This window comes from Lissotriton helveticus, chromosome 4_1 (assembly GCF_964261635.1).
Source record: "Lissotriton helveticus chromosome 4_1, aLisHel1.1, whole genome shotgun sequence".
In the NCBI taxonomy this organism is placed as follows: Eukaryota; Metazoa; Chordata; class Amphibia; order Caudata; family Salamandridae; genus Lissotriton; species Lissotriton helveticus.
In genome coordinates, this window is record NC_136063.1 from 442,080,150 (window position 1) to 442,096,615 (window position 16,466).

Below are 16,466 nucleotides of genomic sequence, written 5' to 3' on the forward strand. Positions count from 1 at the left end.
AGTCCCAGTATACATCTTTCTGCTCTCCGAATCCAGCTACCTCCCCTGTCCCTCGATGACTTAATGTTCGCCTTTGGCGGGGGCTCGCTGCCATACACAAGCCGAGACAGGGAGGGTTTTTAGGTCTCGCTAGACGAAAGCAAAAGCGAAGCTTTTGCTGTCTATGCGAGACAACTTATGTTGTTACTTTTGGGGGAATGTGGACAGCAGACTGTCACGAGCTTTTTCTGGCAGAGATTTGACCTCGTGGGCGCGCACGCCCAGCACGGCGCCGTGCACGTCCCCTGCCACAGATTCCCTGAACACACACATGCACACGCAGGCAGGAAGGCCCACACACGCGCGCACCCCCCCTACTTCCCCCTACTCACCGGCACCCCCCGCCGCACACACACAGGAGCGCACCTACACACACATACAGACCCCCCCCCCGCCGCCGCATACATCGAAGTGCCCCCCACCGCCGCATACATAGAAGTGCCCCCCCCTCCCCTGCCGCCGCATACATACAAGGCCCCCCTCCCCCCCAAGCCGCCGCATACATACAAGCGCCCCCCCCCAAGCCCCACTTACCGTCATTCTAAAGTGTTGCAGCCTCCGCGGGGCTCTCCCTCGGGAGCCCCGCGTCACCAGCACTGCTTCTCTCCGTGGGCGCGTGCGCGGGCTTCCAAAGACGGAAGTCCCGCCCCATGGAAGGTTTCGGTTTCGCTGTCGGAGCTGGTTTTGCTCGTTAACTTATGTGTGCCCTGTGGTGTCGTTCATGGAAGGATCGGGCACTGGCCTAAAATAATAAGAAGTATTTAACAATAGTGGAAAATCAGAATGCAGTTCAATCCTTAATGTATTTATATATGGACCTTCTGTGGAAATGAGCCTTTTTAGGGGCGGGTACACAGCACAATGTCCCCGGCCACTACATTTGGGAGGAGGAGCTGCTTTCGTACCCGGAGTGGATCAGCAGGAGTTACGTGGAGTTGATGAGCCTCAACGAGCACTCGCTGCAGGTGTTGTCCTGACGCAAACTGTACCTCAGCCGCGCCAAGCTCAAGGCTTCTAGCCGCACCTCGGCACTGCTCTCTGGCTTAGCCATAGTGAGTGAGGGCGGTAATGAGAAATACTGAGAGGAGGTCGCTCTTTTCTGTGTTACGGGGAACTGATATCTTTGCTACAGTGAGTATTCACAGTGGATATGGGGATGGTAGAATGGTAAAATCACCAAAAATAGTAGTATTTTGGTACCGAGTTTATATTGAGGCTATGATCACATCAGGTGATATGTTCCCCCAAACAGTCTGGTTTGCGGGATCCATCCGGGATCATAACACCTTATTGCGACTTCCCTTTCAGACACAGAGTTCTTACAACATTAAAGGTCCTGAGCACCTCACAAGTTTTAAGTGCTGAGTCCTGAACCTGTGACAGAACCAAATAATGATTTGGCTACGCTTCTTCCCTCCTGGGTCTTACCCCACATCCTCACTGTAAAACTCTATGCACTCTTAATGGCCCTAATTCTGTCAAGATGTAGTGGTGCTATTCTGAAATGGAAGTACGGCTGAAGTCTGGTATTTTATCTCCCTAAAGAGTAGGCTAGAGTAAAGGTGGCACCATCAAAATATGGCTGCAATGAGATTTATGCATGCTGTACTCCCTTAAATGGGTCATGTAGGAGTCGGAGAGAAAACAGTTCTCGGTACCCAGCCCGTATCTCTAAAAACTGCAATTGCAGGCATTCTGGAAGGTTGCTTTGATTATTGACGTCAGTTATAGGGTTTTGAAATGTATTGTGGCATCGTTCACTGGATAGGTCCTTTAATCTGCCCCCTTAAACCTCCTCTTTCTTCTGTCTGTGCCCTTTTGAAGCAAATAACTTTTGACAAGCTCTTGTTGGAATCTGTATCCTGCACTCAATTCTAGCGCACTGCTTGAATAACAAGCATTTGCAATGCAATAGGTCTTGCAGCTACACGAGTTTAAGCTTATGACAATGTAAATGACAATGTCTTTTATTTATGTTTTTAAAACGAAAGAAAAATAAAAGGCATTGTTATTTGCAATGTCAATAGCTCAAACTCGCATAAATGCGAGACCTATTGCCTTGCAAATGCTTGTTTTCAGTAGCAAGCATTTCACCTCGGACGCTTTTAACTGCTGCGCGGCAGTGTTTTTCCCACAAGCTAGAAACAGCTCTGAGCACCCCCACACAATACGACTATCTCTGATCCTGCAGCCAAGGAACAAAACACATTGCGTAATCCTGTGCTCGCAGCCGGCAGCCAATAATTGTTCAGGACATTGTATGCCCGCAGGTTTGGGAAATGAGAACCACCTGTTTTCTCGTCATATCAGTCATTGTGTTTACACGTTGTCTCTTTTGAAAACACCCCCCTCAGTAGCCGGCATGGGACATTATGTTTATTTCCTGCGTTCTTCCCTGGTGGAGAAAAGCAATTAAACTCTAATTCAATCTGAGTTCTGTAAAATGACTTTGTACATCTCCTTCCAACCGAGTTTCCAGTTGGAACAGTGATTGGCAGGCGCTCTCTGTATTGTAGATAAAATGAGGAGATCTTGCAGTGCACCCAGCCTGAAAGTGATGCGTGGGAGCAGGCCTTGGCAAAATATGCATTTTAGATTGTAAAGCGTTTCTAAAGTCTTGTCTTATTTAGTGTTATTTGTAAAACATTTTGTCAGCAAATGGAGGGAGATATTTAGTTGTCAGTAACTGGAATCGAAACTTTTTTTTTTTTTTGCATAATACCGTTTGTAGAAACTGAAATCAAAAATGTTATGTTGTATTGCATCATTTATATAGTGCTTCCTACCCCGTTGTGGTGTGCGAACGCTGATTTGTGGATGCAGAGCAAGCTTTTCCGAGGGCAAGTGTGTTGTATTTGTGTTGTGTGTTGTATTTGTGGGGGTCCTACACGGGCGGGAAGCGTTTTAGTGCCGTGTTGGAGTGACCAGAAAGGTGCTCTTGCGGTTAGCTCACAGTTCTAACTTACATTGCAGATCAATGTTATGTCTCATGTTTTTTTTTATACTAAAGGCAGGGGGAAAAGGCAGTAATCTGTGTGGTATGTAGTCCAACTGCGGGGTGGTGGGTAGGGACGCGGGACCAAAACATACAGGCAGCTACACAGCACCAACCTTGTGAGGAGAGCAGCGTAGTGCTGTGTGTGCACACCAATAAAGAGCAGTAACTAGAGAGAGTGCAGGAATCCATATGGCAACATGCACCAGGCGGTAATAGATATCAAAAGTGTAAAAGGATGCTCAATGGGCAGGTTTAGAAGTTAGTAACAGGAACAGCAGCCATGCAGATTTTTAAGGCCAGGGATATGCTGCCTACTGCTGCACAAGGAAAATTTGTGAGCGACAAAAGAATTAGATGAGTAATCAAGGTTGGCAAAATGAGCAGGAGCTACATAATTGTTAAGACCTAGATTCCTCTTTCACCTGCTATGGCGAAGGAGGCTACCAAAGACAGATGGGAACCGTTGGACCAGCCCTAATCTGGTCATGGCACAGTGGCCATACTAATAACTTTCCATGTCTATAAATCGACATCCATATTCATCAAACGGATATATGGGTACCTTTCCCTGTTCCATCAATGCTCTAAACACCTGCTGTGCCATGATGCCTTCTGTGGTGGCACTGGCCTCGTCTGTAGAAGATATTTACAGATAAAGCACTCTCCATCCTCCATTGCACACACCTCGCTGTTTCCGATCGACTGCTGAAATGCTTAAGTGATGAAGCCTTTTTCTAGTCTCTATTTGGACATTGGGTGCAGTCCTCTTTTGTTTCTGCCACCACCCAAGACACTCAGCATCCTCTTTTTCCATCACTGATACTCTAAAACTGCTTCCTTGGCCCCATTTTAAACTTGCTTCACTCAAAACTGATAAATCTTGATTTTCTCCTCTGTGACATGAAGCTTCTCTGAATATAGATACTATTAGCCCAAAGAATAATACTGACCTGTACTTTTGTAACTGATAGAGACCTCTATGCACAGATTCCTTACCTTTGAATATCTCCAGGCGTAATACTGGATCCGGAAAATGTTATTGTAGTTCCCTTCCATGCTGGTAGGTGGCTTCATTTCGTTTCGCATCAGCGTTGTCCTCCCTGGATATGAGGTGTGCAGTACCTATATCTGCACCAACTTGGTGCGCTGACGTTAGTTAATTCCTTTCCACTCCAGATAGCGCAGTTCACGATTGGGCTACCCCTCAGTCAGTATTTGACTGACCTTTTTTGACATTTTGTCAACCTTTTTCAGGTCATCGGAGAAGTCGAGAAAGTCCCACAAACACAAGTCCAAACATTCTTCGACTTCCCCCGCATCTGTCAAAGTCAGCCAATGAAACAAGAGAGCATCAGCACCCCTGGGCCTGCGTGTCGGCAGGGTCTGAACCTGGGTTCTCTCCTTACTTCTCTGAGCTGGAGTGACCCCACCAAGCAAAAGGAATTTTTGAAGGTCATGCGCCTCATTTTTTGGCGGGCCCAGCTCCTGGAGCAAATACGGGCCCCACAGGCACGGAAGGTGCCCCCGTTGGAACTATGCCGGTGAGGTTGCCCTCTTCACCAGTAGTGCCCCAAGGATCCCCAACTGGATGCGGGGCAGAGCAGCCGGTGAGACCAAGACCTTCCCCTGTGCCTGCTCCAGTGTCGATGCCCCAAGTGCCACCAACACCCCTAGGCGGCACCAACCCCATTGTCATACCAGACTCTGGCACAGAGCTGCATGGGTGTCACCCGGCGCCGATCGAGGACATCACTCCCGGAGCGGAGCCAGTGCCTTTGTTTAATGGATATGCCTGGAGAGGGAGACATTTGGGAGGGGTCCTTGGACCCTTATGGCGAGGACCCACTTGAGGAGGACAATTGTGTGAGGATCTAAGTGAAGCCGGTGGGTTAGACACATCACCGAACACTGGCCTGGTTTACCCTCCTACTGTGGCCATGCAGGAGGGAGCCTCATTTGCATTAGTGGTGCATAGACCGGCTGAGGTCCTGGACCTTAACCTACCCTCAGTGGCAGTCAAAACAAACATTTTGGCAGAGGTGCTTCTGCCGAACGTTTCCCCCTCTGAACCCTTATTCCCATTTAATGAGGCCCTGATGGACGTTCTACTTGGGACCTGGTCCAAGCCCTGCACAGGGTCTCCTGTGAATTGGACGATTGCCCAATGCCATCATTCCGCTTGTTTGTGATCCCAGTTTCCTTACCCTGCATTCGACCCGGAGAGTTTAGTGGTCCAAATCTCCTCATCTCGCATTCACCCTGGCATATTCCCTACCACTCCATCGGATAGGTAATCCAAGAGGCTGGACTGGACGTCTTTAGTAAGAGAATGTTCTCTTCCTCCTGCCTTGCTCTGTGCTCCATGCCTATTTAGCCATGATTGATTCCCATACACAATTGGATTCTTTTGTGCAATTGCTGCCTATGGTCCCGTAGGAGGCTTGGGTCATAGACTCACAGGTAGTTGCCGATGGAAGAAATGCAGCAAAGTTCTCTATAATGTGCGGACTTGACACGACTGACTTGCCAAGCAGAGCAATTTCGTCGGTGGCTTTGCAGCGCCATGCCTGGCTGAGAACATCTGGTTTTTCGGTGGATAACCAGGCTTAGCTCATCGAGATGGCTCTCTCCTATTTGGAGACAAGGCAGATTCAGCGCCAGAGCGTTTCAAGGACAGCAGATCGACAGGCAAGTCCTTGGGCTTGTCTGTGGCCCCTCATCAACCACAATCCGCCTTCTGACCCTTTCATGGCTACGGAAGGGGTCTCCAGCCACGCCCATACCCTCCCAGCCACCCTGCTTCCCAGCCTGTTTGTGGCTGAGTGCGTGGTTCCCACAGACAAACAAAACAGACATCCAGTGGTCAGGTCAATCCACCGCACCCCCCAAGCAACTACTGCCTCCAAAGCCTCTTAAGTCTGCCTTCAGACCATCAGGGGCACCCAGTGGGAGGCAGGATATGCAGTCACGTCCCCCACTGGTGGTCAGTAACATCAGACCGTTAGGTATTACTTTCCTTCCTTTGCCGCACCCCCTCCACCCATCCCACCCACTTATGATCAGCTAACAGAGTACCATCTCTCCTTGCTCCATCAGGAAGTGCAGGCTCTCTTAGCTAATGGAGCCATCAAGAGGGTGCCTGCATCAGAAGTAGGTACTGGTTGCTATTCTGCTACGTTCTGGTGCCAAAAGACGACGGAGGACTTCGTCCTATCCTAAGTTTGATCTGCAGCATCTCAACCTCTTCTTGAAGAAGGAGAAATAAAAAATTCTTACGCTTGCCCAAGTTTTGTCTGCCCTAAATCCGGGAGACGGATAGTAGCGTTGGACTTGCATGACGCTTATTTCCACATCCTCGTCCTGCCTGCTTACAGACGATATCTGCAGTTCACGGTGGGCCACAAGCACTTTCATTTTGCTGTGCTCCCCTTCACCCTTACCAGCGCCCCTTAGGTGTTCACCAAGGTGCAGCTCATCTGCAGAGGTCTGGGATTCCAGTCTTCCTCTACCTGGACAACTGATTGTTAAAGGTGGGCTCGCCCCAGAAAGTCGTCTCCCAACTTCATACTACAGTGAACCTCCTGCACTGAGGTTCAATATCAATATGCCGAAGTCACACCTGACACCCTCGCAGACACTCCCTTTCATCTGAGCTGTTTTGGATGCTGTGCGTATTGGGCCTATTCTCCCATGCGGTTAATCCGGCATATTCAGGCAATGATACTGATGTTTTGGACTCTATCCTGGATTTTGGTGAGAAGGACTCTGAGGCATTTGGGCCTCATGGCCTCCTGGATCCTGCTGGTGACATGCCTGCTGGCGTATGCAGGCTCTGCAGTGGGACCTCAAAGCCCAGTGGTTCAGCATCAGGGGAATGGTCCAGATCTTGAAAGGAACTGCAAAAGACCTGCAGTAGTAGCTAAAGAACAGTGTTTTGGTCAGTGACAACCCCTCTCCCTACCCTAAACCAGAGCTGACCCTAGTGACAGATGTAGCACTCTTGGGCTGGGGTATCCACCTGGTAGAGGTAGAGGTGGAAATCAGAGGACTCTGCTTTCCGGAGTAGTCAGAGTTCCACATCAAGCTGTTGAAGCTCCAGGAAATTTGGTAGGCTTTGAAAACCCTCCTTATTCGATCGAGGGAAGGCTGGTGCGGGTCTTCATGGACCACACCACCGCCATGTGGTTCCACAACAAACGGGGCGGGGTGGGGTCACGGACTCTGTGTCAAGATGCTCTACGTCTCTGGACATGGCTGGAACGGCAGGGCATTTTCTGATGACTCAACACCTGGCAAGCTCTTTGAATGCCAGAACCCACAAACTCAGCCGAAGATCCCTAGTGGATCACGAATTGCATATCCACCCGGAGGTGGCCCGCAGTCTCTTTCAGCAGTGGGGAGAGCCTTGGTTAGATCGGTTTGCCACAGCCGAAAATTTGTAGTGCCAGCTGTTCAGTGTTCTGAAGTTTCCATGGAGGCTCTGGCTTGGAGACTCTTTTCATCTAAAGTGGAGCACCGTCCTCCTGTACTCTTTCCTGTCAATTCGACTCCGGCCCAGAGTTCTCTAAAAGATCAGGAGCGACTGGACCCAAGTAATTGTTGTGGCTCCGGATTGGGCATGGAGAGTCTGCATTCCAGATCTCTTGAGCTTGACCATCAGTCCACAAGTTAGGAGGCCTCTTCTGGAGAGTCTTCTGTCGCAGCAACAGGGAAGGATTCTTCACCCAAACCTGCGCACCCTCCACCTCAATGGATGGAGATTGAGCAGCGACACTTGACAGCTTTCGACTTTTCTCTCGAAGTCTGTGATGTTATTCTGGCAACTAGGCATCCCTCCACCATAATGGTATGTGCTTGCCTTTGGGAAAAGTTTGTATCATGATGTGCCTCCCACAACGTTGACCCCTTACCTGCACCTCTTTCATGAGATCTTTTGTTTATACTTTCTTTGGCTCTCAGAACTCTGCTTTGGGCACACTTAAGGGCTACAAGTCTGCCATCTCGGTTTATTGTGGTTGCCTGACCAACCTTCTCTTTGTAAGTCACCGGTTGTGGCTACGTCCCTTAAAGGCCTGCAACATATGTTTCCACCTAAGCCCTTTATCATGCCTCGGTGGGACCTCAACCTGGTTCTCACCCTTCTCATATGTGCACCATTTGATCCTTGACGCAGTTGTCCTCTTAGGAAGCTGACAATCAAAACTGCCTTTTTAGTGGCCCTAACATTGGTCAGTAGGGGTCAGCGAACTACAAGCGTTCTCATTGCACCCTTCTTATACCACTTTTTTCCCAGATAAACTGGTCTTCCAGATACGTATCTCTTTCATTATGAAGGGCGTCACTCCTGTCCATGTAGGCCAGAACATCACTTTGCCTACCTTCTTAGCTTCATCTCATCCATCCAAAGTAGAGGAGAGACTATCCCGCCTAGACCCAAAAAGAGCATTGTCGTTCTACTTTGACTGCACAAGAGAGTTCCAGGTTGACGATCACATTTTTGTGGGTTATTTGGGAGCAAAGACAGGGAAAGCTATACAGAAAAGAAACATCTTGCTGTGAATTGTCCTGTGCATTAAGATCTGCAGCGTATTGGCCAATAAAAAGAGACGAGGGCTTGCAGGCTCCCTCTGTCAGAGCCAAGGCTATGACCACAGCGTTATCGTGCAGCGTTCCTCTCCTGGATATCGGTCAGGCAGCGATGTGGGCATCCTTGCATACGTTCACAAACATTACTGCATGGACAGTCAGGTCTGTCGTGACGGGCACTTCTCCTGTTCGGTCCTACAACACTTTTTGTTTTAATTAGATTTGCAGACCTACCTCCAGGAAGTATTGCTTGTTTATCTATTCAAAGGTAAGGAACCAGCGGATCGAGGACTCTATCAGATAAACAAGTTACTTACTATTGGTATCGCCTTATCTTGTAGAGACTGTATCCAGTCGCATATACCTCCTCGCTCTGCAAACCAGTTCAGGTATATAAGGGACACCCCTTTCAGGGCCTCAGTCTTTTCTGCAACATTTGTCAGTAATAATCGTGGCTCCATGCTTCTGGCGTGGAAAGTCACAAAAGTAACTGACGTCAGCACACCGAGGTGGCGCATATATAGGTGCTGCGAATGTCACTTCTGGTGCGAACGGCTCTGAGGCATAACCAAACAATGCCACCTACCAGCGTGCAGGGGTACTGCAGGGGGGGACATCCTTTTCAACGCGGATGTTACCCCGCAGTGCTTTTATGACGCGTCCTTTACAACGCAAGTCGTAACCACGACTTGCACTGGAGGGCGCTAAAGGATAAAAAATAGTATATTTACTATTCCAACACCTTCCCTACTATCCACGGGGACTGGTGTTAGAATAGTAAATTATACTATTCACTATCCGCGCCCAACAACGCAAGTCGTTGTAACGACTTGTGTTGTTAAAGACGCATTGTAAAGGCACGCGTTGAAACGGTAGGCGTTGTACCGTCATACATCCCTGCAGGGGTACTGCTTGAAAATCTTCCATATCTAGTCTTGACGCCTGGTCTGGGATATGCAGCTAGATAGTCTCTACCTTATAATGCGTTACCGAGGTAAGTAACTTGTTCATTATGCCCTTATTTTCCCCAATCTTTCTGTTTTGATGTGAGCTTAGTTATTAAATTACTACCATTTTTGACTTGGGATGGTTTAAACTGAGTTTGCTTAGTTGAGCTAGTAACTTTGTATTAAGTAACTCAGCTGACCCGCCTCAATATGGTGAGGTAAGATCCCCTCCCCCCACACCTCCCATCTCTCCAATACAATGTCATGTACTCAGCTAGTCACAGTAAGGACATGACTGAACATGGAAGTAAAGATGAAAGTTAGCCATCGACATACACAAGCAATGGGCTGAGGTTACCAGTTTGTGTCGGTGTGTGGGAGCATGCTGAAATCTCCGTCTGCCCCTATTAGTCTTTCTTGGCCCCATTTATCGACCATCTGTATGGACCGGCGAGTTTCTCTCCGAGGTGGAATGAAACCATTATCCCAAACAAGGCAGGCCATAGATGTCCACTGGATCCTAACTGAATAAATACTATCCATGCGTGCCACACTTCAATCTTTTACAGTCAGTACCCCAACACTCATGGTTTTCTGGTGACATCCAGCTCTGTGGTAAATAATCTTTGAATTTTAGAGATTGGCCCTTTGACAAGAAGTTAGAAGCTTGATCTCAGATAGTTTCTCTGTACATGATTCGGCCTGACTAATGCATTTATCTCCAGAACTTATCATGTGCATGAATGACAGTTTAGCATATAGAGAGCAAAATTGCACATCTGTATACATTGGCTCCATCCAGATTGCCAGGAGATGGCAACTAGTGGGTGGACTCCAGGACTGTAGGCGAGCTTCTCACTTATCGACTGATAATCAGGCAGTCGTTCATTCATCCTACAGATAAAGCCTGTGCCAGCAGAATACCTTTGCACCTCCAAGCAGGAACTCAAACTGTAGTAGTGGAATTCCTTTTAACATGTGCACCAGTGTAACGCGTGTAGCATTAAGATACATTTTTACTTACGTGCCAAGTACAACCCCTTCCGCACTTGACTACAAGGGGCAGAGAGATCAAGCAGTCAAGGGCTTGTTATATAGGTAATATGACAGTGCTTGCTCTCAGAGCTCAACCGTCAACCAGTAGTCCCAATAAGGTGAATGTTCAACACAGTGTTTGTCTTTGTAAGAAAGAAAGTACATTAATCTCACAGTTGTATGCAAGACTACACTCTCCAGTAGTCATACTCAACGAATGTCATCCTAACTGTCCCGTCCCAGGGCTCTTCCCGAGTACTGCATCCCTTTACTGTAAGGGCAATCGGATGTAGTGTGTATTCAGCTCAACTGCAGTCTTGATCACCCACATTTCACAAGATGCACTGTCTGCATGTCTTACCTCTTCATGGCTTGAACAGTATCTCGAGTTCTTTTGACTACTGCCTTGTGCTCCGAGAAGGTTCTCCCTCAGGCTTGTGGAAAGCCACAAAGAAGCGCCGTGATTGGAAGTGAGTCTGCCAGTCATTTTCTTGCTGTTGCTGTACCAGGCCCCTTGAAGCTTTTCGTAGACGAAGCCATGGCAGCCTGGATGCTAACTGTCCCAGCTGCAAGTGTAGCCTGTGGGCTGGCAATTGGAGTTCATGAAGTGGTATGGTCCTAACCATACTGTAGGTAGGTGTGGTCCTAAGGGAATCCTCTGCAATTGTCAGTTGTAGCATATGTTTAGGTCAATTGTTCTGGAATTGTTGCCCCAACTTGTTAATAAATAATTCGCCAGCTGCAACCGTCTCAAGCCTTCAGATATTTTTAGTCACAGGGTCGATTGGGCCTTCAGTAATCGCATGATTGCAGCCCTAGCTGATCTTTGACAGTTGTGGTATTGCAGCAGTCATCTTCTTCCTGGGGATCTCACAGCCACCAAGGACTTGCTGGACCTCGCTCTTCCCTGGGCAGCTTCTCTTCTTGCAGGTCAAGGCAGGCTCCTTCCCTTTCTCAACCGGCAGGTAGACTACTCATTTCAGGACAGGCACATAGCTCTGCCATCTGAAAACCAAGACTTCAAATGATATGGTCTTACTTCTAGGACCGGCTGTGAGGCGGACACAAGATCTGGTTTCACATCAGTCCTTTGAGTATTCTGCTGAGCACTCCCTTGGTCCTGGAGTACTTTGAACTGGAAAAAAAGTGGGTTGGTTTGGGTACCTCTTTTGTATACAACTTCCAGACAGGGGTTGTGTAGCCACTGTCACAAACTGTAGAACCAGTTTCGAGTGGTTATCGCTTGAAGTGTCCTTACCAAGTTCTCCTTGTGTAAGGTGTGGTTTCACACAGGAGGTTGCACAGGGGCTGTCTCCATTCTGGAGTAACAACAATAGAGCCACTAAGAGAAGTCAGGTTTCTGCAACTCACTATCATCAGCCCATCTGAAGGCATAATCCGGGAAAGACTAAAGGACGGACCTCTCCTGTAGACCTTTTCATAGAACCTGTAGTCCTACCCCTCACTCTTATCATCCGCCAAATGGCAGTGCTCAGGAAGACTGTCCAGCTCCCTTCTAATCAAAAGGCCTTGTCTACTATTTAAAGGAGTCTTGTCTGGCCTCATCATACTTCATGGTCTGGGTCTTAGCCCTCCAGCTGCATAAATGTAACCAGTACACTTCCACATTCTGGGAGCACAGTCCTCAAACTCCCTCTTGTGCTAGGCTAGTTTAGGAGTATCCAAAATGGATCCCACTGTCCTCCATACTCTGCACATACGTTTAGATTAGCGTGACTCCAGGGCCCATAGAAAATTCAGGATACCAGATATACACAAAGTGGTAACCCAGGGAAGGGGAAAACTCCTGTGTACCAAGCAAGGGTCGTTCCCTCCCAGCAATATCAGAAACACACAATCCCCAAAGACATTTTTTTTTATTTAAATAATCACATGTACCTCAACATATCACAAATTTGCACTGGAAATAAACAAAATAACTAAAAAACCCAAGGATCACATTGCCCCGGCAGCATTATTGTTTAGAGAATTCTGTATTCCAGGTTCTTGTCACCAGGCTATCCAGGTTCTTGCCAAAAATGTTTTATGACACAGACTGCCATCCAGGCAACTAATAAGATAATGCCATGCAAAAGGCCGCACGGTATTCACGTTTCATATTATTGTATTTTAAAGTCCATTTTAAAGTCCATTAAGCGAAATTTTGATTATGAGGGTAGCAACTCAGTTGGGAAGCTGTACATATTTGGAAGCTGTGAAATATAAACTTTCAAGCTAAATTGACTAATTTCGAGCAGTCTCAGTGGTGATGACATCAACAGCAATATTGTTAGTCAGTATACAGTACGGCATTTTAGATTATTTTTGTCTTACCTTATTTGATTTGTCTTAAAAACTAGTTATTTTCCAAAGTGGGACAGGACTTGGTCAAGCTGAGTCACCTGTCCCAACCACTTCAAACTGCCAATCATATCATGATCCATTCCCAAATGAACATGAACTCAGTATGAAAAACGAACTTAAACATTTTATAGCTGATGCAGAATGCATCTCCAGCACCCCGTGCTGGACTGACGCATCGGGCCACATCTAAATACACAACACAGCTATCATTTTCCCCAGCTGTTTAACCACAATCCTGATGCCATGGAATAAACACCTTGCAACCAGATCCACCATAATATCAGACATGCTTAATCATCCACTGACCTTAGAGTTCACACCCCATAGACATGACCACTGGGATGTTGGCATTCTGCAAGCCACTGAAAATTCAAGGTACAACTGATGCCAGTCCATCAAAACCAAAAGAACACCTCCAAAAAAAGAGGATGAAGACCACTTTACTGCTGTACCTCCAAAGGAGATGAGCAAGAGGGATGGGCACTAGGAGTTTCCCAGACTCTAGTGATGAAAGTTTCTGTCTCCTTCTTATATTATGTTGATAACATAGCGCTAGTGCCAGCAGGCAGTTGATTCAGCAATTTTTTCATGGTTTTCTTTTGTTTTCCTATTTAAGAGCATTATGTCGTCATTTCATATTGCCACTCAGTCGAACAGTTGTTTTTGCAAAGAAAGTCAATGATTTGGTATTCAGTTTTAAGCCATGTTTACATAGATAATTAAACTGTTAAATGTCTCCATCTTTCAAAGGGGTGATTCTTTGGCGGACGTTTGTTTTAAAGTCTGTGCCTGCAACACTGTTCGTGATATCCTCCAGGGTCGACCTATTAGTGTCCAATTCAACCAGTTGTTTCTTAAACCAAACAAAGATAAAATTGAGTTTCTCCTTGAGGTAAGTGTGTTTGTTTGAGAATTTCCTTAATCTGTGAATATAATGTATACCAACACCCTGCTATAAATTGTGCCTTTTGATTAGATTGATGCGTATTAAAGCAAATTACACTGGAGCTCATCAGTTTTTAATAAGTCACCATGGATTGGTTAACTCGGTTAAGCAAGGTAGGTGGTTGATTTCCAGTTAACCTTGATTCAGATCCTGTTTCCTGGGTGTTCAGAGAAGGTGTATATTCAGGAACTCCTGAGAGATTAGAACATTTGGTTATCTAGTATATTATTTCTACAGACAGTTACTTTAAAAAAAATCCAAGATAAATATATGTTTTTTCTTTTTAAGAATTAGTAGCTCTCCAACAAGAATATATATTTCCCACAGCGGTGCAGGTGTCAAAAAGGAGTCCATTGCCTCGCTGATAAGACCTTCACTGAGCAAAATGACTACCGGTGTCTGCTCCCAATTGTGAGGCATATATAATGTTTTAAAGGGCAATGTTTTAGCTTTTAATAATTTTGTTCAAACATGACAGGTGTAGACACACTTTTTAGCATAATTTGTGAAAGATTGTAACGTACATGGGAGTTGAACTCGGGTTAAGGAGTAGTGTAATGCAGGTAAATTGGTGTAAAAGAAAGAGCTCAGTCAATAATATTAGTGACATCCACTTGCATGTATTGCTCAGGCATTTCAGGTGAGAAAATAACCTTCTTATTACTTCAATCTGGATACTTCTAATTGCTGAATCCTGACATTTACAATATCTCTGGCACACGACTGGGTCCAGAATATTCTCCCAGCAACGACACCTACGCACTGCCATGTGGTATGGTGGTGACCTCACAAGTGGCAGAGTGAAGTCACGTAAGGCACCACCCCTGCTTGCTGACAACAGTTGCTTTTATTTCTGCATCCTACAACATTACCCAGAGTTCTGGGCACCTTTATAAAAATAAATGTTCAGTGTTTAAGGAAAGTTCTCCGCCCCCTAAGATGGCAGGATTCAAGCTGTGCCACAACTGCAGGAACTACATGTCAGTCATAGACCATTGCAATGTATCTTTGGTGTTTGGGCTCTGGTCAAGGCTCGAAGTAGTTTGAGAAATGTGCCATCATACACCCGAAGTCGATCAAAGAGAAGGAAGCAAAGCTTTACATCACCGACCATAAGAAAAATTATGCTCAAAGAAGAAGTCCTGTTTCAGGTTGTGAGGCTGCTTCTGGTCACTCGTTCAATACCACTTGAAGTTCTGCTCCCATTACAAGTCTTCGGGTGAGTCAACGCCAAAAACTCAACAAGTGCAAAAAAAACAAAAAACAAGCAGGATTTGACTTCCCTGCCACTCGTAATGAAGCAAAAAGTCACAAGGGGGACATTCAAAGTGCCCCTCGCCTCCAGGGCCTTCCGGCAGCAATCTGGTTCCACAATTGGTACAGGCGTACCTCAGGGTCTCCGGGCCATCATCAGTGCTGCAGCAGTTTAAGGCTTGTAGCAAGGCCATGTTGTATATCTATAAGACACTGGTTGCCCCCTCTGGAATACTGTCCGATCACATTGAGCGATATGGTCCTCCAGTTGGAATTACGCCTGCAGACACTCCCACGATGCAGACTGCTTACATGGTATTCGCTTTTGCCCTCCGTATTAGCACTCGTACAGACAACCACTCTGGGTCCAAGGCCTACACCAGTCCCTTCTGTGTCGATGCCGCCACCGTCTCTGCTGGCTTGTGTGCCATATCCAGTTCAGAGCGCAGACTGACTTTGGCCCATACTGTGTGTAGGAAAGTAGGTTCTGCTTTCATGGTCACCCCCACTTTTTGCTGGTGTCATTATGTTTTACTGACTCGTCTGACTGGGGTCCTGCTAATCAGGACCCCTGCTAATCAGGACCCCAGTCTCTGTGCTTCTCCGCTAAATTGTGCATGGTGTGTACTTGGGGACACTCCAGATTGGCTACTGGTGTACCCTTGCAAGTTCCTTTTTCTTCAACTACTTAGTTTGCTGATGCCTAGGTGGGTTGGTTCCCCTGCCAGACACTGACCTCTTGGCTCTCGACATCAATGGTAGGACAGCTTGTGCACAGCTCCTGGACTTCCTTGACCTAGTCCGCACAGCTGCAACTTGAAGGGCACCGTCAACTCACAGGCATCCCCAACATCGGTGGGCATTCGTCTTCCGTGCCTCCTGGTCACTCCTGAGTGGCATAGACTCTGTCCCCTCTGTTTGCAGGTTCCTCTCACCTTGAATCCACCTTTGGGTTCCACCGGACTCTTCTCACCTTCTTCATCAGCGGTATCTTCTTGAAGTCCTCCATTATGGTCTACGGTGGTGTCCGACACCACTTCTCACCTATGCACCCGGCTTCCCTAGTGTAGGTATACTGGTTCCCGGGGTATCCACGGGTGAGGTGGCTCTCCACCCTTCCGTCTAACACTGGGTTTCTTCAGGGTCCGCTGGGAAGGGTCCTTCTTCTTTGAAATTGCAACTGCAACTTACCCATTGACTTGAATTGAGTATGCTTTCGTGTTCCCACACTGCACACGACCTCCGTGGGGTTCCTAGGTACTCTGCTCGGGTGGTTCCTTGGGTCCCCAACTCTTCT

General features: G+C 47.1%; 1 protein-coding gene across 2 annotated transcripts in view; it reads left to right on the forward strand.

The window, feature by feature from the left end:
* Positions 1-16,466, forward strand: part of INTS8 (integrator complex subunit 8) — a 552,137-nt gene that overhangs the window by 121,279 nt on the left and 414,392 nt on the right. For both annotated transcript variants that reach the window (XM_078687009.1, XM_078687008.1), the window contains exon 11: positions 13,720-13,861. In XM_078687009.1, the coding sequence (XP_078543135.1) occupies positions 13,720-13,861 (142 nt within the window). The remainder of the gene's footprint in view (positions 1-13,719; positions 13,862-16,466) is intronic.